The following is a 22,293-nucleotide window of genomic DNA, read 5'->3' as shown; positions in this document are numbered from 1 at the left end:
TATGCCTCTTGTTGTGACCACTAACCCTTTCCTAATTTAGGCAGACTTCTTTGTTCATGAACATGCAGTCCACAAGATGCCTTGATAAGAAGTTTCATCTTTACCTCACACTTCTGAACCATCCTCTGTTTAGGGCAACCACTGTAGCTGCTCCTCCCTTCCTGCTCTTTGATGAACTGTAATCCCTGTTGGCTGAAGTCCGTTCTACCCCAGGTCTCCTCCTGCGCTTGAGAGTGGCTGAGTTGCAGCCTCAACAGCTGGTTCTCCTCTTCCATTTTTCGCACCTGGGATGCCAAGGCTTCACGGTCAAGGTACCGGCTTGACTGTTCCCCAAAGCAAGGGGGCAGCATAAGGGAACATCCATCTACAGAAGGAATCCCCAAAATGTAAATGGGGGAATGGGAAGAACACTACATCTCTGACCAGTGAGCTCTCAAGTCATGTCAAGAAACCAGAATAAGCAAGGATCTTAAATGCAAATCACAGCAGGAACACATAATTTGTTCAATTCATACAGATAAGTTAAAACTCCGTATCTTTTAAAATATTCTTTTTTTTTTCATTGCTTTGCAATCTACCAGTTCCTTTACATTCACTATACCTGTCACTTTTCATTATGGTCTAAAGACTTTCATGCTTAAACCAAAAGCTCTCTCTCAAAAAGGGAGAGAGTGTATCAAATTGAATGTTTGAGGAGACTGGTAATCCACATCACACTATAGAAACCTTCCCTACCTTGATGTCTTCCAGATTTCAGGCTTTAAATCCCATAATTCCAAGTCAATGTGGAAGAAAACAAGGGCAGACTTTGCCCAAAGGTTTCAACTGCCACCCTGTCTATCCTTGCCACGATCCACTCCCGCACCCAGGCCCATTTTTAAGAATCACCCTGTCCCCTTCCCACTCCACATTACCCATAAAGAGGTAAAGCCATGAGATGAGAAAGACCAGTGTCACTGTAGCAAGCAGCAGCTTCAGCTTCACACGCCAAGGACACAGCATGATGGTGGCAAATGTCACGTGGGCAGACCTAGCCTCAATGGAGCCAGCATTCTCTAGCCTGCAACATAGAATATGGAATACACAGGAAGTGTTACCAGCATCCTCCAACCCCAAGGACTCTTCCTTAGTTCCAAAACTGATACAAAGACTTTCCAGAGCCCAAGCAGGAAAAGTTGCTAGGACCCCTATTTCACATGAGCAAGCCCCCCATATCTAGCTCTGATGAAAGTGATCGCACCCCGTGCATTCTGTACTGGTGAGCTCTCAACACTGCTTCTTGATCAATTCAGAGACCAGATGGCTTGAGTCACTGTTTCTTCCTCTCTCTCGGCAATAGTGGCTTCACTAACTCTCCAAACAGCCATGTTGCTTCATGCAGAGATTGGGCTGATGGTCATCAAGACTGATAATATGATTCATGGTTAGCATTCATGGTTAATGATGGCAAACTGACAATCACAGTTATAGATGTGATTGTCATCTTTTGCCCCATCAGTCAGGCAGCAGCTGGAAAAACAGCAAAGGTACTTCCTCTTCTATCAGTTCCCCGAGTTTGGCTGTGGATAATGGCAAGCTAAATCTGCAGCGTGCAAGCAAAATCCTAACGAAAGGAATGAGAGCTATGCACACGTAAAAAATTACTCTGAAGAAGTGTTTGGGATCTTCTAGAATGGTGGCACCACTCTGCTATTCGTTAGAGTGGACAGATTTTTTTCAGGCTTCTGCACCAGCCTGAAGAAAGGCATATCTGCTTTAAGGAGTTTGTTAATTAAAGTTCATGCAACTCTTAAAGCAAACACACTGTTTCTTCTCTGGCTGGTGCGGAAGATTTGAAAAAAGATTCCTTGTCTTAAAAAACATCAGAGAGATGCTTTTGAAACCTGAATGGTCCTAGAATGCAGTCCCTTTAAGAGCAACTAAGCCACCCAATTTTAAAACAGCTATGGACATAACACTATAAGAAGCCTTATCAAAAATCAATATCCAAGGTGATTGACATGCTATTAAAAATAGTGTTCACCAAAGGACAGAAATGTATTTTATTGTTAGCTATTTTTCTTTATTTATTTGCAGTCCTTATAACCTGCCCTAATTCCAAATACTCTTGGCATGCAACTTCATAATAAATAACTAAATCCAAATCAGTACTGAAAACAAATATTAGCTACAGAGGAAGCCCAAGATATATGCCAAGTCAGTCAGTCAGATGGGACAAAAGCAGGTTGAAATGAAACAGCTTTAACTTGTTTCCAGAACTGCAGCAAGGTTGGGGCTGCACAAATTTCTGTGGGGAGGGTATTCCATACAGTGGGAGCTATTACTGAGAATTCTGCCATGTCACTCATGCCCTGTGAACCTCAGAAATTTGGCAAAATCGTATTTGCTTTTACTGCCATTACATCTTCAGGAAAAGCTTCTGACTTCTTCTGAGGAGAGGGAATCCTCCAAAGTCCCAGCTCTCCACACTTAGAACAGGAAGGGCCTCCCTGGGCCATATGCAGTCTCTTGCAATGCACCTGAGATTCTCTACTGAAATTCTCTAGTAAAATGGCTGGTTTTCACCAGCATGAAGTTTTTTTATTTCTAAAACAAAGGTGGGAGGAGAAGGCTTTGGGAAGCAAATTAGTTAAAACACACACACACACACACACACACAATGTCTAGCAGCCAGGCTGCTGAAATCCATCTATTTTACCACCCAATTTCATTAAGAGTAGGAGAGAGGTTGGCTTGACTTGAAAGCTGGCTGGGTGACCTTGGGCCAGTCTCTCTCTCTCAGCCCAACCCACCTCACAGGATTGTTGTTGTGGGGAAAATAGGAGGAGGAAGTAGTATTAGGTGTGTTCACTGACTTGAGTTATTTATAAAAAGAATAAAGGCGGGATAGTAAGTAGGTAGGTAGGTAGGTAGGTAGGTAAGTAAGAATAACCAGTGTGGGTGACTGGAAATAGTATTTGGTCTGAAGATACAGGAGGTGGACAGCTAGCTCTTTGCTCAGCCCTAACATTGCCAACAGCCAAACTTCACCAAGCTGAATCTGTTCATCCTCTGCATGCTAGCTCTAAATCCCTAACCTGCAGATCAGCAGGGTGGGAATTTGGGACTAGCCTTCTCAGCTGTGTTCTGTGGAACACCCTGTCCCTGACATGAGGATGGCCCTGCACCTTGCTAGCTTTCAGAAAAGTAGTCAAGGTGATGCTTTGTCGCCATGAGACTTGAATGCACTTCACATCTTGTCCGGGCTACTAGTCTACAGGTTTTTATACTTCATGTTGTTGATTTTTAATTTATTTTTAAGTTTGTTGTTGTTGTTTATTCGTTTAGTCGCTTCCGACTCTTCGTGACTTCATGGACCAGCCCACGCCAGAGCTTCCTGTCGGTCGTCAACACCCCCAGCTCCTGCAGGGACGAGTCCGTCACCTCTAGAATATCATCCATCCACCTTGCCCTTGGTCAGCCCCTCTTCCTTTTGCCCTCCACTCTCCTTAGCATCAGCATCTTCTCCAGGGTGTCCTGTCTTCTCATTATGTGGCCAAAGTACTTCAGTTTTGCCTTTAATATCATTCCCTCAAGTGAGCAGTCTGGCTTTATTTCCTGGAGGATGGACTGGTTTGATCTTCTTGCAGTCCAAGGCACTCTCAGAATTTTCCTCCAACACCACAGTTCAAAAGCATCGATCTTCCTTCTCTCAGCCGTCCTTATGGTCCAGCTCTCGCAGCCATATGTTACTACAGGGAACACCATTGCTTTAACTATGCGGACCTTTGTTGTCAGTGTGATGTCTCTGCTCTTAACTATTTTATTGAGATTTGTCATTGCTCTTCTCCCAAGGATTAAGCATCTTGATTTCCTGACTGCAGTCAGCATCTGCAGTAATCTTCGCACCTAGAAATACAAAGTCTTCCACTGCTTCTACATTTTCTCCCTCTATTTGCCAGTTATCAATCAAGCTGGTTGCCATAATCTTGGTTTTTTTGAGGTTTAGCTGCAAGCCAGCTTTTGCACTTTCTTCTTTCACCTTCATCATAAGGCTCCTCAGTTCCTCTTTGCTTTCAGCCATCAAAGTGGTATCATCTGCATATCTGAGATGGTTAATGTTTCTTCCAGCGATTTGAACTCCAGCCTTGGATTCCTCAAGCCCAGCATGTCGCATGATGTGTTCTGCATACAAGTTGAATAGGTAGGGTGAGAGCCCTGCCATACTCCTTTCCCAATCTTAAACCAGTCCGTTGTTCCGTGGTCTGTTCTTACTGTTGCTACTTGGTCGTTATACAGATTCTTCAGGAGGCAGGCAAGATGACTTGGTATCCCCATACCACTAAGAACTTGCCAGAATGTGTTATGGTCCACACAGTCAAAGGCTTTAGAATAGTCAATAAAACAGAAATAGATGTTTTTCTGAAACTCCCTGGCTTTTTCCATTATCCATCGGATATTGGCAATTTGGTCCCTAGTTGCTCTGCCTTTTCTAAACCCAGCTTGTACATCTGGCAATTCTCGCTCCATGAATTGCTGAAGTCTACCTTGCAGGATCTTGAGCATTATGTCATGCGCTGCCTACCGTTGAATAATGCTCAGACACTGGTTCGGTGGATCAGGCTCTGGTTTATTCACAGCGCAGGTACAGCGTCGGGAAAAAAGCTGAGAGTGACAGGAGCGCGCCGGTGCGGGGTTTAAATACCCCGCGCCGGTCAGCGCCCCCTCACTCGCGGTCACGTCACCCCTCTTTGTCCAATACGTTGCCCTGCCGGTGGGTGAGGGGTTGCGAGGCCCCGCTGGCGTTCCGGGATCGCCCATCATCGGGTTTTCTATTCATCCGGTGATTGCTGTCAGCTGGGCGATCTCCGTTGTATTAGCGCTGATGGCTTGGGTGTGCTCCGTGATCCGTTTAGCTATTGTTTGTTGGCCGTTAGTCATTGTGAGTTGATGGCTACTTATCTTGAGCCCCTTCTCCTGTTTCCTTGCTATTGTCATGTGTGCCATTGCGCTGATGGCTTCAGCTCAACGGCACTCATGACATACTGCCCTCTGTCCGAATAGTGCTCCCCCCCGGTTTTCTGGTTTGTTCCTTTTTCTCGGTGGAGCTGTCAAACGGCACTTTTTTTTTTTTTTTTGAAATTCCCGCCGGAGTAGTTGTCGCCCCTCCCTTTGCTCCTCCCTCTACCACGTGCCTTCCCAGGGTGTGTCCTTAGTGCGCATGCCCGGGTCACGCCCTGGCGTGCGCATGCTCCAGCCACACCCTGTTTGTTTGGCTCAGTGCGGCGAGGAGAGAGGCGTGGCTGGTCGGGTGCTTATCAGCTCCAGGTAGGGACCTTCTTTTTTATTTAAAGTGCGTCGCTTTTGTTATTTGTGCTCCTGGGCGTTGCCCCCAGGTTGCCCTGTTGACTTGCTTGCCGCTCCCCCGTGGCCGGGGGCGGGGGGAGGGTGCTGGCGAACGCTTGTCACTGCCTCGTGGGCCCGGGGCGGGGGGAGTGAGTCCCGGGGGGGGAGGTCCACCCAAGTCGCGGGCTTGGGGGGGCCCTTTCCCTTGGGACACGGTAAGCGGGGGGGGCCCGCGGGGGGGGGTTTTGCAGGGGACGGCTTGCTAACCTTGGTTGTGGCTTGTCGGGGTATGCCCGGTGAAATGCCCGGGTCAGGTCAGGCGCGTTAACGTTGTGCGCCGCCACCCATTCCGGGTGGGGGAAGTATTTCCACCTGACTAAATAGTGTAGAGTTCCTCGTTGCTTGCGGGAGTCGAGTATGTCCCTTATCTCAAAGTGATGTTGCCCGTCGATCATCACCGGTGAGGGCTGTGGCGTGCTTGGGTGCCATTGAGAGGTGGTTGCCGGTTTCAGGAGGCTGGTGTGGAACACCGGGTGGAGTCTCCGTAGGTTGTGTGGCAGGTCCAAGCGTATTGCTACCGGGTTCACTATTTGCGTGACTCGGAACGGCCCGATGTACTTAGGCCCCAGTTTTTTCGAGGGTTGGGGTGACTTTAGGAATTTGGTGGATAGGTAGACCATATCCCCCGCTTGGAACGTCGGTTGTTGGCGCCGGTGCTTGTCGGCCTGCTCTTTGTAGGCTGCCTGTGCATCCTTCAGCGCCGCCGTGATTATTGGCCATGATTCCGCGATCTTCCGTCCCCAGTCGCTAGCGTCCACCTGGGGTTCCGGGGGTTGAGGTAGCTCCGGTATGGGGACGAAGTCGCGCCCCAAGACTACCTCGAACGGAGTTTTCCCCGTGATCGTGTGGATCGCGTTGTTGTATGCGACTTCGGCGAACGGGAGCAGTTCCGCCCAGTCGTCTTGGTGATAGTTAGTATATGAGCGTATGAATTGCTCTAAGGTGGCATTGAGGACCTCTGTGGCTCCGTCCGTCTGGGGGTGCCAGGAAGTGGATAGGGCCTGTTGGGTCCCCGTCAGCTTTAGGAAGGCCCGCCAGAATTTGGAGGTGAACTGTGTGCCCCTGTCGGTCACCACACGTGCGGGACATCCGTGTAGCCTGTACACGTGGATGAGGAAGAGTTTGGCTAGTTGTTGTGCGGATGGGACCGACGTGCAGGGGATGAAGTGGGCCTGCTTTGAGAAGTAATCCTTCACCACCCAAATGGCCGTTTTCTTCTGCTGGGTGGGAGGTCCACTATAAAATCCATAGAGATTTCCTCCCATGGGCGGGAGGGTTCTGCCACCCGTTGTAATAGCCCCGCGGGTTTGCCTGGTGCCCGTTTGGCCCTAGCGCACGTTGGGCAGGACGCTACGTATGCTTTTACGTCTCGCCTGAGTGCGGGCCACCAGAATTGACGCCGTGTTAGGTGTAGGGTCTTGAGGAACCCAAAGTGTCCCGCTTGTTTGGCGTCGTGTGACCTATGCAAGATCGCTTGGCGTTGCGAGTCCGGGACATAGATTCTGCCTTCCCCCCATGCCAGGTCCTGTGCCATCGTTACCTTGTCGGGGTTTGCCAGGAACCAGGGGTCGGTTTTGAGGGCGGCGGCGAGGTCCGTGCGCATTCCTCCTGGTAGTTGCGGTTGGCTTCGTCTGGTCGCAGGTTGTCCCGCCGTCGGCTGCGCCGTAGAGTCGAGCTGCCTCCGAGCGCCGCTTCGGGTGGTCACGGCCATCCCCAGTTGCGAGGCGGATAGGACCGTCCCAATGGTGTCTGGGGCGGGCTCTTCGTCTTGGGGCAGTCGGCCAGGAAGTTCTTTTTGCCCGGCATGAACTTCAGCTGGAAATTAAAGCGGCTGAAGAATTGGGCCCAGCGGACCTGTTTTGGGCTAAGGCGTCTGGGCGTTCGTAGGGCCTCGAGGTTCCGGTGGTCGGTCCAGACCTCAAATGGTTGGGTGGCTCCCTCGAGTAGGTGTCGCCATGTTTCTAGCGCCGATTTTACCGCGAAGGCTTCTTTCTCCCAGACGTGCCATCGCCTTTCTGTCTCGGAGAACTTCCTTGACAGGTAGGCGCATGGTTTCAGGAGTCCCGTGGGGTCATTTTGGAGTAGGATGGCCCCCAGGGAGAAGTCTGAGGCGTCGGCTTGGACCACGAACGGCCGTTCTGGGTCCGGGTGCGCGAGGATTGGCTCCGTGGTGAACAGCGCTTTCAGCTTGTTGAATGCGGTCTGGCACGCGGGAGTCCAATTCAACACTGTGCCCGGGTTCTTGGCGCGTCGGGTGTCCCCCACCCCTTTGGTTTTGAGGAGGTTCGTTAGGGGGAGGGCTATCTCTGCGAACCCCCGGGCGAATGACCTGTAAAAATTCGCGAAGCTGAGGAAGCTCTGGAGTTGGCGTCTGTTGCGGGGGCGCTCCCAGTTTAGCACCGCCTCGACTTTTGCGGGGTCCATTTCTATGCCGTCCCCGGAGATTCGGTACCCCAGGTAGTCTAGGCGCGCTTTGTGAAACTCGCACTTTGTAGGCTTGGCATAGAGCTGCGCCCTTCTGAGCTTGTCGAGGACTTGCCTAACTAGGTTCACATGTTCCTCGTGCGTTTTTGTGTAAATAAGGACGTCGTCGATGTAGACCAGGACCCCTTTGAACAGATGTTCATGCAGTACCTCATTGATGAGCTGCATGAACACCCCAGGGGCCCCCGCGAGTCCGAAGGGCAGCACTTTGTACTGGAAGGCGCCTAGGGGGCAGTTGAACGCAGTCTTCCATTCGTCCCCCTCCCTGATTCGGATGTGATAGTACGCCTCGCGAAGGTCCAATTTGGAAAAGACTTTGCCCGTGGACAGGTGGGCGAGCATGTCCTTCACCAGGGGTAAGGGGTATTTGTTGGACAGGGAAGCCGCGTTTAGGCCCCGGTAGTCGGTGCAGAGCCGTAGGGTGCCGTCTTTCTTCTCCCGGAATAAGACGGGGGCTCCGACCGGTGAGCATGCTGGCTCTATGAATCCCCTGTCTAGGTTTTTATCGATGAACTCCCGGAGGGTTGCCATCTCCTTCGGGGTCATCGAGTAGATCTTTGGTCTAGGTAAGGGGACGTCGGGCAGCAGGTCGATCCGGCAATCCGTCTTGCGGTGGGGGGGTAGTTGGTCAGCTTCCGCCTCTCCGAAGACCTCGGAGAAGTCGGCGTATTGTTCCGGGAGGTCTGCTATGGTAGCGGCGTTGTCCTGTGTAGTCGCCTCCGCTCGTCCTACAGTGGGGTTGGTTCTGCCCGCTGGAACTGGTGCCCGATACTCGCCGTCGCCGAATGTGAAGGTGCGGGTCTCCCAGTTGATACGCGGGTTGTTTGTCGCGAGCCATGGCATCCCCAGGACTCCAATGGGCCGTCCGATGTGAGTGACGACGAACGATGTGCGTTCGGTGTGAGTGCCCATTTGCAGGGTGACCGGCTCGGTTTGCAGCGTGGCTGGTTTCCCTCCCGCTGTAGAGCCGTCCAGCTGGTGGAATGCCAACGGCGTGGGGAGGGGGAAGCAGCGGAGGTCGAGTTTGGCGACTAGGTCGGGGTGGATGAGGTTTTTTGAGCACCCCGAGTCCACTAGTGCCGCGGCCGTGGTGGCTCCGTTGCCGGCAGAGAGTTTGATTGCCGCCATTATTACGGGGCTTTCGTCGTTCCGTCGAGGTGGTCCGCGTTGCTGTCCCACCACCTGCCTCGCAACGCGTTTCAGGGCAGGCGGGGAGCTTTTCCCGCCGGCTGGTCGGGGTCTACGTTATCCTCTTCCCCCCAGTAGGCGTCCCAGCCTTCCTCTGGTGTCGCTGTGGCCACGGTCATTCGGCGGTGAGGGGGCGGCCCCAGGTTGGGTGGTTTGGGGCTAATTTTCGGGGTGGGTTTAGGCACACTGGTCGGCGGTCGGTTGGCGAAGCAATCCACCGTCTTGTGCCCTAGTTTGCCACACTTCCCGCAGGGCTCCCGATTGAATTTCTTTTTCGGGTATATGGGGCCGGCCATCCCCACGTGTGGTGCGGGTACCTTTTTGCAGGCATAGTTTGTGTCTTCCGTGGTTGTCATGAGGAAGGTGCGGTGCGCGTGTTCGGCCTTCCCCGCGAGGTGGATCCACCCGTGTAGCGTTTCTGGGTCGTCGCGGTAGAGGGCCCATTGGAGAACGTCGCGATTGAGCCCCCTTTTGAACATTTCCAGCAGGGTGGTCTCGGACCAGTCGCTGACCTTCCCCGCGAGGGCTTTGAACTCCAGGGCGTAGTCTGGGACAGTGCGTGTGCCCTGTTTAAGTCTTTGGAGTGCGCTTTTCGCCCTCACTTTGGCTAGGGGGTCTTCGAAGTAGGTTTTCATCTCATTGATGAAGGCAGGGAAGTTGGCGAGGGCGGGGGAGCTGGACTCGTACAGTTGGACGTACCAGTCCGCCGCCCTGTCTTGTAGTTTGATCGCCACGGCGGCGATCTTGTCGGCTTCGGAGTCGTAGGAGTGTCCGTGCCTCCCCATGAACTCCCTGGCGTTCGTTATGAAGAACGACAGTTTCGTGGGGTTCCCATCGAAGAAGATGGGGAAGTCCTTTGGGGCCCGGGCGTTTTGCGCGGCCCTTCCTCTCGCTTCCCGGCCTGTGGTGTCGTCCGCCTGGGCCGTCTGCTGACCTTCCGCTGGCCCGTGGGGGTTCGGTGCTTCGCTCGGGGTGTGGGCCTGTGCGGGGACGTCGTTGGGTGGCGCGGGGGGCATAAGCGACTGGAGCATGGTCCGGAGTTCCGTCAGTTGGGCCCGCATGGCCGCGAGTTCAGCTCGTGCCTCCTCGTCCACGGTCCGCGCCGCCGCTGGGGCCGGTTCTGTCGGTGTGTCGGCGGGGGTGGGTTGCCGGCGGGGTTCATCCTCCCTCTGCCGTTGGTCCGCTTGCTCCGCTGTCTGCTGGGTGTCTCCATCGTCCTCCTCCGTGCTGACCGCCGTTGGGCTGTCGCTCCACGTCTGTTGCTGGGGTGCGATGTGGGGCGCGGGGTCCTCCGCTGGTTTCGGAAGGTATGTTGCTCCCTCCCGCGGTCGGGTCGCCTCCGTCGCCATCTCCCCTTGGGGTTGGAGCTGCGGCTCGGGTCGGATGGGGTGGGCGTCCATGGCTCCGGGAGTCCGCGGTGCCTCTGGCCTCGGTCGGTCCTCCTCTGTTTCTTGCCGTGCGGCTCGCCCTCCTTGCCCGCGTCGCTCCGGCTTCATCTTGCTGGTCTTCTCGCCGTCTATTCCTCCCGCGGCTCGTTGTCGTCCGGTGGGGCTCGGCGAGGCTGAGTTTATGACTCTCAGCTTTATGTCATGCGCTGCCTACCGTTGAATAATGCTCAGACACTGGTTCGGTGGATCAGGCTCTGGTTTATTCACAGCGCAGGTACAGCGTCGGGAAAAAAGCTGAGAGTGACAGGAGCGCGCCGGTGCGGGGTTTAAATACCCCGCGCCGGTCAGCGCCCCCTCACTCGCGGTCACGTCACCCCTCTTTGTCCAATACGTTGCCCTGCCGGTGGGTGAGGGGTTGCGAGGCCCCGCTGGCGTTCCGGGATCGCCCATCATCGGGTTTTCTATTCATCCGGTGATTGCTGTCAGCTGGGCGATCTCCGTTGTATTAGCGCTGATGGCTTGGGTGTGCTCCGTGATCCGTTTAGCTATTGTTTGTTGGCCGTTAGTCGTTGTGAGTTGATGGCTACTTATCTTGAGCCCCTTCTCCTGTTTCCTTGCTATTGTCATGTGTGCCATTGCGCTGATGGCTTCAGCTCAACAGCACTCATGACACGTTACCTTACTGGCATGTGAAATGAGTGCCACTGTTCGATAGTTTGAACATTCTTTAGTGTGTCCCTTTTTTGGTATGGGGATATAAGTTGATTTTTTCCAATCTGATGGCCATTCTTGCGTTTTCCAAATTTGCTGGCATATAGCATGCATTACCTTGACAGCATGATCTCGCAAGATTTTGAACAGTTCAGCTGGGATGCCGTCGTCTCCTGCTGCCTTGTTATTAGCAATGCTTCTTAAGGCCCATTCAACCTCACTCTTCAGGATGTCTGGCTCTAGCTCACTGACCACACCGTCAAAGCTATCCCCGATATTGTTATCCTTCCTATACAGGTCTTCTGTATATTCTTGCCACCTTTTCTTGATCTCTTCTTCTTCTGTTAGGTCCTTGCCATCTTTGTTTTTGATCATACCCATTTTAGCCTGGAATTTACCTCCGATGGTTCTAATTTTCTGGAAGAGGTCTCTTGTCCTTCCTATTCTATTGTCTTCTTCCACTTCTGCGCATTGCTTGTTTAAAAATAATTCCTTATCTCTTCTGGCTAACCTCTGGAATTTTGCATTTAATTGGGCATATCTCCCCCTATCACTGTTGCCTTTTGCTTTCCTTCTTTCTTGGGCTACTTCTAGTGTCTCAGCAGACAGCCACTTTGCCTTCTTGGTTTTCTCTTTCCTTGGGATGTATTTTGTTGCTGCTTCCTGAACAGTGTTGCGAACTTCTGTCCAGAGTTCTTCCGGGACCCTATCTACTAAGTCCAGTCCCTTAAATCGATTCTTCACCTCTACTGCATATTCCTTAGGAATATTAGTGAGCTCATATCTAGCTGATCTGTGGGTCTTCCCTAATCTCTTGAGTCTGATCCTAAATTGTGCAATAAGAAGTTCGTGATCTGAACTACAGTCAGCTCCAAGTCTTGTTTTTACTGACTGTATAGATGTCCGCCACCTTTGGCTGCAAAGGATGTAGTCAATCTGGTTTCGGTGTTGTCCATCTGGTGAAGTCCATGTATAAAGCCGTCTCTTAGGTTGTTGGAATTTTTTAAGTTGGTGAGTTTTAATTTATGTGTTTGGTTGTTTTAAGGATTGTGCTATTTTATTGGATATAAACTGCCTAGGGTTGTTGGATCTGGGTGGCACGTAAATTGTGTAAAAAAAGTAATGGAAGAATTCAAAAACATTTTTATTATTTAGGTATGTATTTATTTAAATTTATTAGCCATCCAACTGCAATGGACTCTGGGCAGTGTACAAAACTAGAAAAACATAAAAACAGCTAAGAACATTCAATCAGTCCAGACTAAAATGATGTAATAAACAAAATCAACAAAACAAAAAGGGGTCTTAGACAAATAAACATCAACTTTTTATATGCCAAAAAACTACAGAATGAAACTTAATAATTACATTTAGAATGAACACCTTAATTGGTAATTTTAATTATAATTTCATAATTTTCCCACTTGGGGCAGGAAAGTGGGTAACCATTCTTGAGGGTGGCTTGCACCCTAGAGCCCCTCCCACCAGCATGGAATTTTATAGCCTCTTGGATTTTATATTTATTTATTACATTTTATATTTGGAATGTACTTGATTTTTATGGGATTTAAACGTTTATTGTTGTAGCTTGATTTTATTGTAAGCTGCCCAGAGTCCCTCTTTCAGGGGAGATGGGTGGTAATAAAATTTGAATAATAAATAAATAATCAATCTTATATTTCTAAGCTTAAGGCTGATTTAAGTCAGATGGGGGGGGGTGTTTTGTTCTGTTTTGGCTTGGCTCTGTTGATATTCCTGTTCAAGTCTGATTTATAATTCCAGGCCTCCATTCTCTGAGGAATTAAAATGGGAGTGGAGAAGGCGAATCTAAACCTAAAATGTCTGCATGAGTGCATGGAATGACAAAGTGGCTTCCCACACATATATGTTTAAAAAACTGGGGACTCCCCTATAAGAAATGGAAACTAATGTATAAACTAAAGCAAAAAACTAAGAAATGCCTGCTTTTATGCCAAGGACATTTTAGAAACTATCAGACTGGATCACATTTTGAAAGCTCCCATTTTGTGTGGGATACACATTTTCTTTATATTGTTCATGAAAGGTATAAACCAGTTTGTCCTAGCTTTCCGCTTGTCCCCATGGCAGACTGACCAAATAAATTTGTATAGAGCAACATGGGACACTTTCCTCTGACTGCTTTCTGAAGTCCAAATTCTGTTTTTAAAAGCACATGCCACTAGAGGAACCAATTCCATCATAGAGTGATGCAGGCAAACCGAAACAGGGTGCAGAAGTCATGGCCACCTTTTGCTTTGCCCTTTAAATCAATAGCAGGGAAAAGATAAGAAGGCTTCTTGAACAATCCATAGGCTGACTTCACTTTAAATCTTCCTTAATGTAGAACCGCAGTGCAATTTTCACTGTGCCAGAATTAGGTTGCATGGTCCATAACTAACACATGATCTGTATCCTGGCACCAACTCCAACGCCTTTGACACACTGGCATCAGCCTGGCATCAGAACATAAGTCATGTTCCACTGTTGCCTATTTGAAGATACTTTTGCTGTTTCCTATAGCTTTGGATTTGCAGACAATATCTTCGTCCTTTAACTGCAGAATCCAGATTTGGTAGCTACATTCTGTAAAGTTAAATAGTTATATAAAGGTAAATCTACACCTTAGTATAATCAGGGTATTGGAGTCACATTTAGATTCAGGTCAAAGTATTTCCATGTTCAAATTTTCTTAAATAAAGCATTATTTAAAAGCCAACCTTGGATGAAAAGACTGAACATGCTTTAACATGACCTTTTTGTAAGCTATTGTGTTGATGCCAAAAAAAGGGCTGGGCTTTTGATGAATTCTGCGTATTTCAACAAACTGGATTTAAGAACAGGTTATGATTGTGATGTGATTATTTGCCTTGCATTTCGCTGCTTTATATTTTGCATTTGGTCTGGATAGCTCACACAAAAGTGATCAGCCCACATGATGGTTTAAGGTTTAAAACAAAGACCTAAAGTAATAAAAAGTTCCACTTGGTGACTTTGGGAATAGAGAGTTAAATCTGGCTACGATGAACAAAATTAGGAAAGGTGAGATTGATGCTGATTGTTCCTAATGTGGCAGAAAAAGTTACATTTCTAACGGCGCTGTTTAAGGTGTTTTTAGTTCACATTGCTCTCCTGATGGCCTACTCAAAGAACTAAAGCTTTAAATCTCAGTTTGTTGTCAATATGGAGGACTGCTTTCAATCCAGCAACATACTGTCAGCCTTCCCTGCCCCACCTCCCCAAGAGGAAAATCTCTGCATCTAGTCAAAGGCTCTGTGGTTAGACCTTTCCTGCCTGCCTGGAATACACATGCAGAGCTAGAGGGTGATGTAGGATTAAGCCTCCCGACACTAATAAATAAAAAGAAGACCCCCCTCCACCAAAAGATGGGGAAACTAAGAAAATAAGGAAAGGAGAAGCAGGGCAGGAAGGGAACTTTGTTTGTAGATCACATCCAATTTTTATCTCTGTTTATAGGTTTATGCTGTAATTATTACAGGTTTATTACAGGTTTATGCTGCTTTTATTATTTTGTTGTTAGTGTTTTATTTTAAGTACTTTAATGCTTTTTATTTGTTTCTTGATAGATAAGCCACCACTATAATTGGTTGAACGGTGGATTGCTGACATTCCAGAGGTGAGGTAGTCATTTAGAGGGTTCCACTGGGACCAGGGCACCCCACATTAAAACCTTATTCAATAACTGAGCTCACTAGATGGGTTTGCATTAGAAGCTTTCTTTTAGCCCAAACTACCTCACAGCATCTTAAGGATAAAATGAGGAGATCCCATCTATGTTGCTCAAATTCTTTAGCAGAAAATGTATGTATCTGTCTCTATAGGTAGAAAACAAAGCAAATTCAAGATGCTGGTTGTCACCTTTAAAGCCCTTCACGGCTTGGGACTGGGTTACTTATGGGACTGTCTTTCCCCAATTATCTCTACCCGTCCTACCCAGTCCAGCAGGAGGGGCATGGTCTGGGTACTGTTGGCTAAGGAGTGTCAGCTGGCAGCACCCAGGAGCGCCTTTTCTGCCGCAGCGCCCGCCCTTTTCACCATCATCCCCCTGGAGATCAGATTGGCCCTGTCCCTGCTGGACTTCTGCAAGGCCTTGAAAACTTGGTTTTGTGCCCGAGCCTGGGTCCTGGGTATGTGACAAAGCCCATCTCCTGGCTGTGTTGATAGTTGTTTGGATGATGCCTAGCTGCTATGGGTTTTAATTATATTCTGTATTTTCTATATATTCATTTATTTCACTGTAAGCCGCCTGTAGTCGCATGCGAGAGATACATCAAATAAACAAACTGCCGAAAGCCGCAAGACTCACACCTGGTCTCAAAGGATCCAATGCAGTGCTTAAGAGCCCGGGTGGTGTAGTGGTTAAGATGTTGGACTAGGGAGACCCAGGTTCAGGTCCATTCCCAGCTGGGAAAACTCCCTTTTGGGCCAGTCTCTCTCTCTCTCTCAGCATAGCCCACTTCACACAGTTATTGTTGCAGGATAAAATGGAAACCTCCCTGTAGGCTGCTCTTGGAGGAAAGGTGAGACGGAAATAAAATACATAAATAATGCTATAACAGTTATACAGCTATACCTGGCTTTGGTTCTTTAACTAAGGAGAGCCAGTTTGGTCTAGTGGTTAAGGTACCGGGCTAGAATCCAGGGGGCTGTGAGTTCTAGTCCCCCCTTAGGCCTGAAAGCTGGCTGGGTGACCTTGGGCCAGTCACACTCTCTCAGCCCAACTCACCTCACAGGGTTGTTGTTGTGGGGAAAATAGGAGGAGGAAGGAGTACTAGGTATGTTCGCCACCTTGAGTTACGGTATTTATAGAAATAATAAAGGTGGAATAGAAAATAAATTTTAAAAAAACTAATGCTGGTTTATACATTTATCCCGCTTTTCTATTTTAAAACCCACAAGGGCTACATCATGGCCTCTGCTGAAAGGGAAAGAAACCAGCAGACTTTGAGTTTTTGTCCACTATCCAGGCAATCATGAAATACTTTCATCCCAGCAACACTGCCAGAATTGGCTTTTTTCTTTCTCCTTTTGCATTCTTTTCATCTTGCGTGCTATGTCTTTCTGCGGCATGCTTACGTATGAGCAGGAATTATCTTACTATTACTACTGGTCTATCATTCTGTTCACTTCCCAGATGAAAAGATTTTAAAACTTTAAGTAAGTAGCCATACTTTTCAAAATCATCCATGAAGGAGAGAAGATGTAGGAAGTGGCAAAAAAAAAATATTAACACAGAAATTCACCTACAGTATTACGATTTGGAAGCAACTTTTCCCATATTTTCAGTTGGCTACACCTGACGTCTTTCGCCCGCAGCTAGCAAGTGTTAGAGAGAGAAGCAAGAATTTCTTGTCTGCTTTCTCTAGCTTAATGTCCCACTTTACACAGAACAAATCCTTAAGCCTTCAGCCCGCAGTGACCTACTGGACTCTCTTAGTGACCGAAGGTAATTTTCAACCAGACCAAAACTCCATTTAGGCAAAAGGGTCACTAGCTAAACCAAGTGGAAAGCCTATTATGAATGCCTATTCCTTGATTTTCCTGCTCACTAGAGGGAGAAAGCTTCCGTGTCCCTTCTTCTCTATTTACATAGTGCCTCTGCCAAGGGTCCCCAGCTCAGGTGATCTCTAGTGGTTCCATTTTGTATTTTACTGGCACATGTATATTCCACACAAAGGAACTGAGAAAGCCCCTGCAATGCTTTAAGGGCCAAAGGAGAGGATACTAATAATTAAAAGATGTGCCTACATTTCCTTAAACCTTTGGAGAGCCAACTGTAAGAACCACAGATTTTTTTTTTTTTTAAGACGAAAACTACATTTTTGCTGTATGGGACTTTGCAGTGCAACTCTGGAAGTTGTATGAGGAGATAATCTCCCATAAACAATAATTCCCTCAGCCCCACGGGTTCTATATACAGTATTTCTATACTCCTTTTTCTTTGAACAACTTATTTATTCTCCTGCCTACTTTACCTGCAGAGTACTGAAGGCCCTTCTCTGCTGAACACCAAGCGTCTGGGCTTATGGATCAATTAAAACCTTAATTACCACATGATGGAGATAAGCCATGCTATCTCTTCTTCTCTGGCAGGGATCAAAACTGCTCATCTTCTGAGAAAGCCCAGTTTTCCTTAGAAGCTTGTCCGGGGGCTCATGAAGTTGGAATTAAAGGCCAAATCTCTCCAAAAAAGAGAACTGCCTATTAATTTTCTGTAAAATGCAGGTGTGTTCACCCATCATGCTAAGCTATGATTTGTTTTTAACTAGGGTCTGTTGAACAAGCCAGATCAGTCTTAAAGACAAGCAAAGTATGACAGCTTATTCAAACAAAACTTGTTTTGTTTTCTTTCCTTTTCTACCAGTGCCCAGATAATGTACTAATCATAATAGCATGAATAAAAGGTTGTTTTGCCTATATGTTTCTGTTTATTCTAGGAAATGTTTGTACAGAATGTTTTTTTTCTCTCTCTGGTGGATGCAAATTGCTTATAAGTTTGTGTGACAATAGTGTTGCTGGATGGAATAAAAAATCCAGGAAAAAAGCTTGAGAACCAACACCTGTTTTGGTGCTTTTGCCTTGCGCCTCTGTGGCTTGGGCAAAACACAAAAGCAAACAAGGACTAAGTCAGAATTTGGACAGAATAACAAAGATTAGAAAAAGGTAGATTTGTAAACCAAACTCAAGCCATAATTTCAAACTTGGATTTGTTGAAAAAATAAACCATGGTTTGCTGCCTGAGACAAAACAAATACTGGCTTAACGTTATTTGGGCAACGAGTATAGGAAATTTGGAAGCTACCATAAATAATCTGTTTGGTTTTTTTAAATCACTCCTGTATTGCCTTTTCCTCAATTTGGTATGACCTGTCAATCCCATATAATCAAGATGGCAGGACTTTGGAGATAATAATCTCATTATGTGTTTCTACATGGCTATCACCTGCTCCAGACTTAAACAGAACTGGCTGTATATCTAAAATAAACTTAGAATAGAAAAAAGAACACCCAATGAAACTGCATGTTCCTAAGGTGAAAAAATGGCTACAGCCTTGGAAAGGGTATCCCGATTTTAAGTGAGAACTGTATTATTTAATGCAACTGCAGAATTATGCATGCAGTTAAACTTACCAGTGATGTTTGACTGTTTAAACACATCCTTTATTTGTTTGTTTGTTATATATATATGGCCACTCATCTCATAAAACATGACTCTGGGCAGCATACTCTCAAACCATTAAACTATTTTTTTTTAAATCAACAAATACAAAAGTTGATATTATTAAAAAACTAGGAGAGTGTCACAATATTGTCATAGATAATTGGGTTATGGAAAGGGATTGTATTTATTACTAAAGAAATACAATGGAGTGGGAGGGAGATGCAACTTGCTTCTAACTCAAAACATGTAAGATTCAGATGGACATTCTCACTCTCACTACTCGGTCACTCTGCGTAAGGTTTCACAGCAAATACATTGAGCCTCTCACCTCAATCTCACGCAACAAATTTTAGCATTTCATTATGTACATGCCAAGGCAAAGGGTACAAAAAGAGAGACTTCAGATATCTGGAAAACCAGATTCCTGCTAGGTTGGCTATGGACTACTATTTTTATCTCACAATAACAACCAGGATAAAAACAATGCCAGATACTCCTTGCTAAATGCCCTTAGCTTTGATCACTACCATCCATCCAAATGCTGTTAATAAGAAAGGACAGCAAAACATTCACGGAGGGCACCCTCCCCAAGAGCTTATCCCAGAAGAAAAGTAATGGGCATCCATCTATTGAACATGGCACTCAAAATGAAGATCTTCCAAAATCTTCCAAAAGGAGAGCAGAGGATTTTCCATGCCAGCTTTTTCTGACCTGGATCCCTCCCAGAAGCAGGGACTTCAACTTCCAAAATTACTTAGCTAGCCTAGCCATTGCTGAGAACTTCAGAAATTGAGATCCAACATCAGGAGAGCACCTAGGCCAGGAAAGTCTGTTTTCATTGTGGTGGGGCAGTTTACCCATTAAAAAGTAAGCCATCACATAAACACTTAGGAAAAGGAGTTAACAAAAACAGGAAAACCTGAGTAGAAAACCACTGATGTGCATTAGCATTTATCCACCCACCCACCCATGTAAATTCTGAACAACTGTTAGAAAACTGGGAATCCTGCCTGTGTTCTGCAGAACAGCTGGAGGCTATGCAACAGCCTCTTCTTTTAGTCATCTGATTAAAAAGAGTAGAACCATTAACCTCCCTTTCATTCTGAGCCTCTTGTTGCAAAGAGCTTTCCATGAATCTCTAGCAGAGGAGAGGAAAAGAAAAGGGAAAACATGGCCTGTGGCCCAGGAAACTACTGTCCACTAGGAATAAATAAATCTGCAGCATTGTCTTCTCCCACATTCACTTATTTAAAAAAAAATAAAAAATCTCAAGTTCTTTCCATTCTATTTATGGAGGAATGTGCTAATATAACTTCTTTTAAAATGAGGCTATTATCTTTCCAACTCTTTATAAAGATTATTTGATAAGGAACATTGCAGAGCTGCTGTTCAACCAAATAGCAAAGTCCATCCCACAGCCATCCAACAGCAAATAGGTTACTATAACAAATGTAACACTTGGATCAAACTGTGCCTTGCAGAGGTCACTGACACTCATACAACCTAAATGTATGGAAAGCAACTAATAGCTTTTCTGTAGCACTGCTTGGATTTAGACTAAGTCCCAAATGTAATTTCTTCACTGATTTCAGAGTAGCAGTTCCTGACACAGAAAACACCAACTGCTAGGGAGACAGTCAACTTCTAATTCCCATCTCCACCCATCCCACCTTCTCAATTGCTGACTTCTTTCTTACTACAGAACTATTTGAAGCCTTACTTTCTTGACCTTGCCTGTGTTAGTCTATGGCAGCCAAAAATCATCTGATGAAGTGAGCTACGGCTTGTGAAAACTTATTCCCTTTTAATAAAATTTGTTAATATGAAAAGGTGCTACCAGACTCCTCCTGTTTTTTGAATGGATCACAGTAAGCTTATATGTAAGATTAGGAGAGTCATGCTACTCAGTATAGACAATAGTGCACTAAAAGCCACCTTATTTCCTGCAGCCCACTAAAGGTGTTGGGCTAAAAATCTCAACATTTGCAGTTGGAGTCTGACATGTCTAAAGGGCAGATTGTCAAAGCCTCATTTAAAAGGAAAAGGGGAAAAAAAGACAGAGAGGAAAGCAAGCTAACTCAGCTACCTACTTTCAAAAAGATGTTTTAATGAACTGCTAAACTGGAAATAATTTAGAATAGATCACAACATTCCCATGTTGAAAGAAGCATGCTTCCTGCTTGTTGCCAGTTGTTTTCTTGATACAATCCAGATAGCTCAGGGCTTATCAGAGAGACTTCCCAATGAACCTTCCTGGACAGGGAGATGCGAAGGGGGCTACCTTTCAGAAATCCAACTTTCACTGTCAGGGGCCCATCTGAGGACCACCTCCTGTGCTTGGAGCTAAGTAGGGTCATACCTGGTTAGTACTTGGATGGCTGACTGTCAGGAAATCCCAGAGATGTAGGTTAGATCGGGAAGTGTGGGGGGGGGGACGCCATACAAGTTCTGTACTGATGCAAAAAAAGGCTACCCAGATGTCTCCATGGAGTGGCCAAGAGAGGAGCTCAGCTGGAAGGAAACTTTATCTTCCAATCCTGTGTGGTTCTAGAATTAAGAAATGCACTCCCCTGGGAGTTGCATTTGGTCTCCACTATTTTAGAAAATGAGTTAAGACACAGCTTTTCAACCAGCATTTTACAGAACACTTTTACAAAATGTGCTTTTCTTTAGGATCCTACTAATTTTTGTTTTTTGCTATTTTTGGCTGCTACATTATACTGCAATTGTGAGGGTTCTTAAAAACAAAAACAAACCCGGTGCCTATCTTTAACTGCCCAAATTCTCTTACTTGGAAGGAAAAGTAGGTCATATATCTAATAAATAAACAATGCAGGAGTTGGGTGTTTTGTTTCGGTGACCGTATGTTAAGGTCGCCACCAAGATGGCCATTGTCCAGCCGGTAGATCCCCTCTATTCAGCCCGGCTCCAGATGCCCGATCTTAGTTTAAGAAGGCCATTTGCTCCCTCCCCTAAGATCGAAAGGCCGTCAGTAGATCGTCCCCAGAACGAGGTCTCTACGTGTCCTTCACGGGCTAATAAACAAAGCCGTTCAAATAGAGGCACGGTATTTGTCACGGGTTCCGAGAACTCATTTCTTAGCCAAAAAAAAGGAAGAAAGTTTTACTCGCCTTGGGGAGAAGTCGAACCGTGACCGCAGGTTCACCGGACTGGCAAAGAAACGAGAGTCGAGAACAGCTCTGCGAATCTCGCCTCCCCAAATGGGGTCGATGTATCCATGCCCTCCGAGAATCGCGCAAACTAACCGCGACCACCAGCCTGCCACCCGCCTACACGCAGGGATGCGGGAGGAGACGGGATTTTCTACCCGGGGAGGAACGGCCGATGTTCTACTTCGTAGATCTTTGCCGGATCTTCCACGTTCCCACTTCTGGGCGGCCGCCTCTGCCTCCTCCCTGGACCCTCTTCTTCACACCTGCTGCTAGTAGCGGGCTTGCGTGCCTTCCCCTTCAGCCTCTGAACTTAGGGCGCAGCCGACCCTCGGCAGCTACCTCGTCTGAACTTCTCCCCCCGTTTCCTCTCTCTTTGGGACCGATGCGCCAAGACCTCCCGTTCCCTCCCCGGAAGAACAAAGAACGGCCAAGAAAGAAAATGCCACACTCACTTTCTAACGGCTCAATGAACGCAGAGTCCTTTCCCAATCGGCCAGGGCAAAGGGCCTCTGCCCGTTCCGCCTCCTATATACCCTGCTCCCTCCCCCTGCTCACTCCCCCACCTACCTTGACTCCTAGCCTTTCCTTCCCACGAAACAATCTCCTCGGAGCGCCAGAACGCCCTTTCCCAAAGGGCTGGTCCACCGTGGAAGTCGAGGAAGGCCAACGCGGCCCTGGAAAGAAGGGGTTACGCGATCACGGCGGCCGAGAGGTTCGCAATTAATTTGGCTTAGACTTCGCTTGAGTCTTGCTGCCGGAGTCC

General features: G+C 47.4%; 1 protein-coding gene across 1 annotated transcript in view; it reads right to left on the bottom strand.

Annotated features, from left to right (window-relative positions):
- Positions 1–22,046, bottom strand: part of LARGE2 (LARGE xylosyl- and glucuronyltransferase 2) — a 37,954-nt gene extending 15,908 nt beyond the window's left edge. Inside the window, exons 1-3 of the mRNA XM_063289662.1 lie at positions 21,983–22,046; positions 915–1,060; positions 105–364 (exon numbers count right to left, since the gene is read on the bottom strand). Of these exons, the coding sequence (XP_063145732.1) occupies positions 105–364; positions 915–1,002 (348 nt within the window). The 5' untranslated portion in view covers positions 1,003–1,060; positions 21,983–22,046. The remainder of the gene's footprint in view (positions 1–104; positions 365–914; positions 1,061–21,982) is intronic.
- Positions 22,047–22,293: the final 247 nt, after the last annotated feature.

Source organism: Candoia aspera, chromosome 1, assembly GCF_035149785.1.
Source record: "Candoia aspera isolate rCanAsp1 chromosome 1, rCanAsp1.hap2, whole genome shotgun sequence".
Lineage (NCBI taxonomy): Eukaryota > Metazoa > Chordata > Lepidosauria > Squamata > Boidae > Candoia > Candoia aspera.
This window is presented reverse-complemented; position numbering and strand designations above follow the sequence as displayed.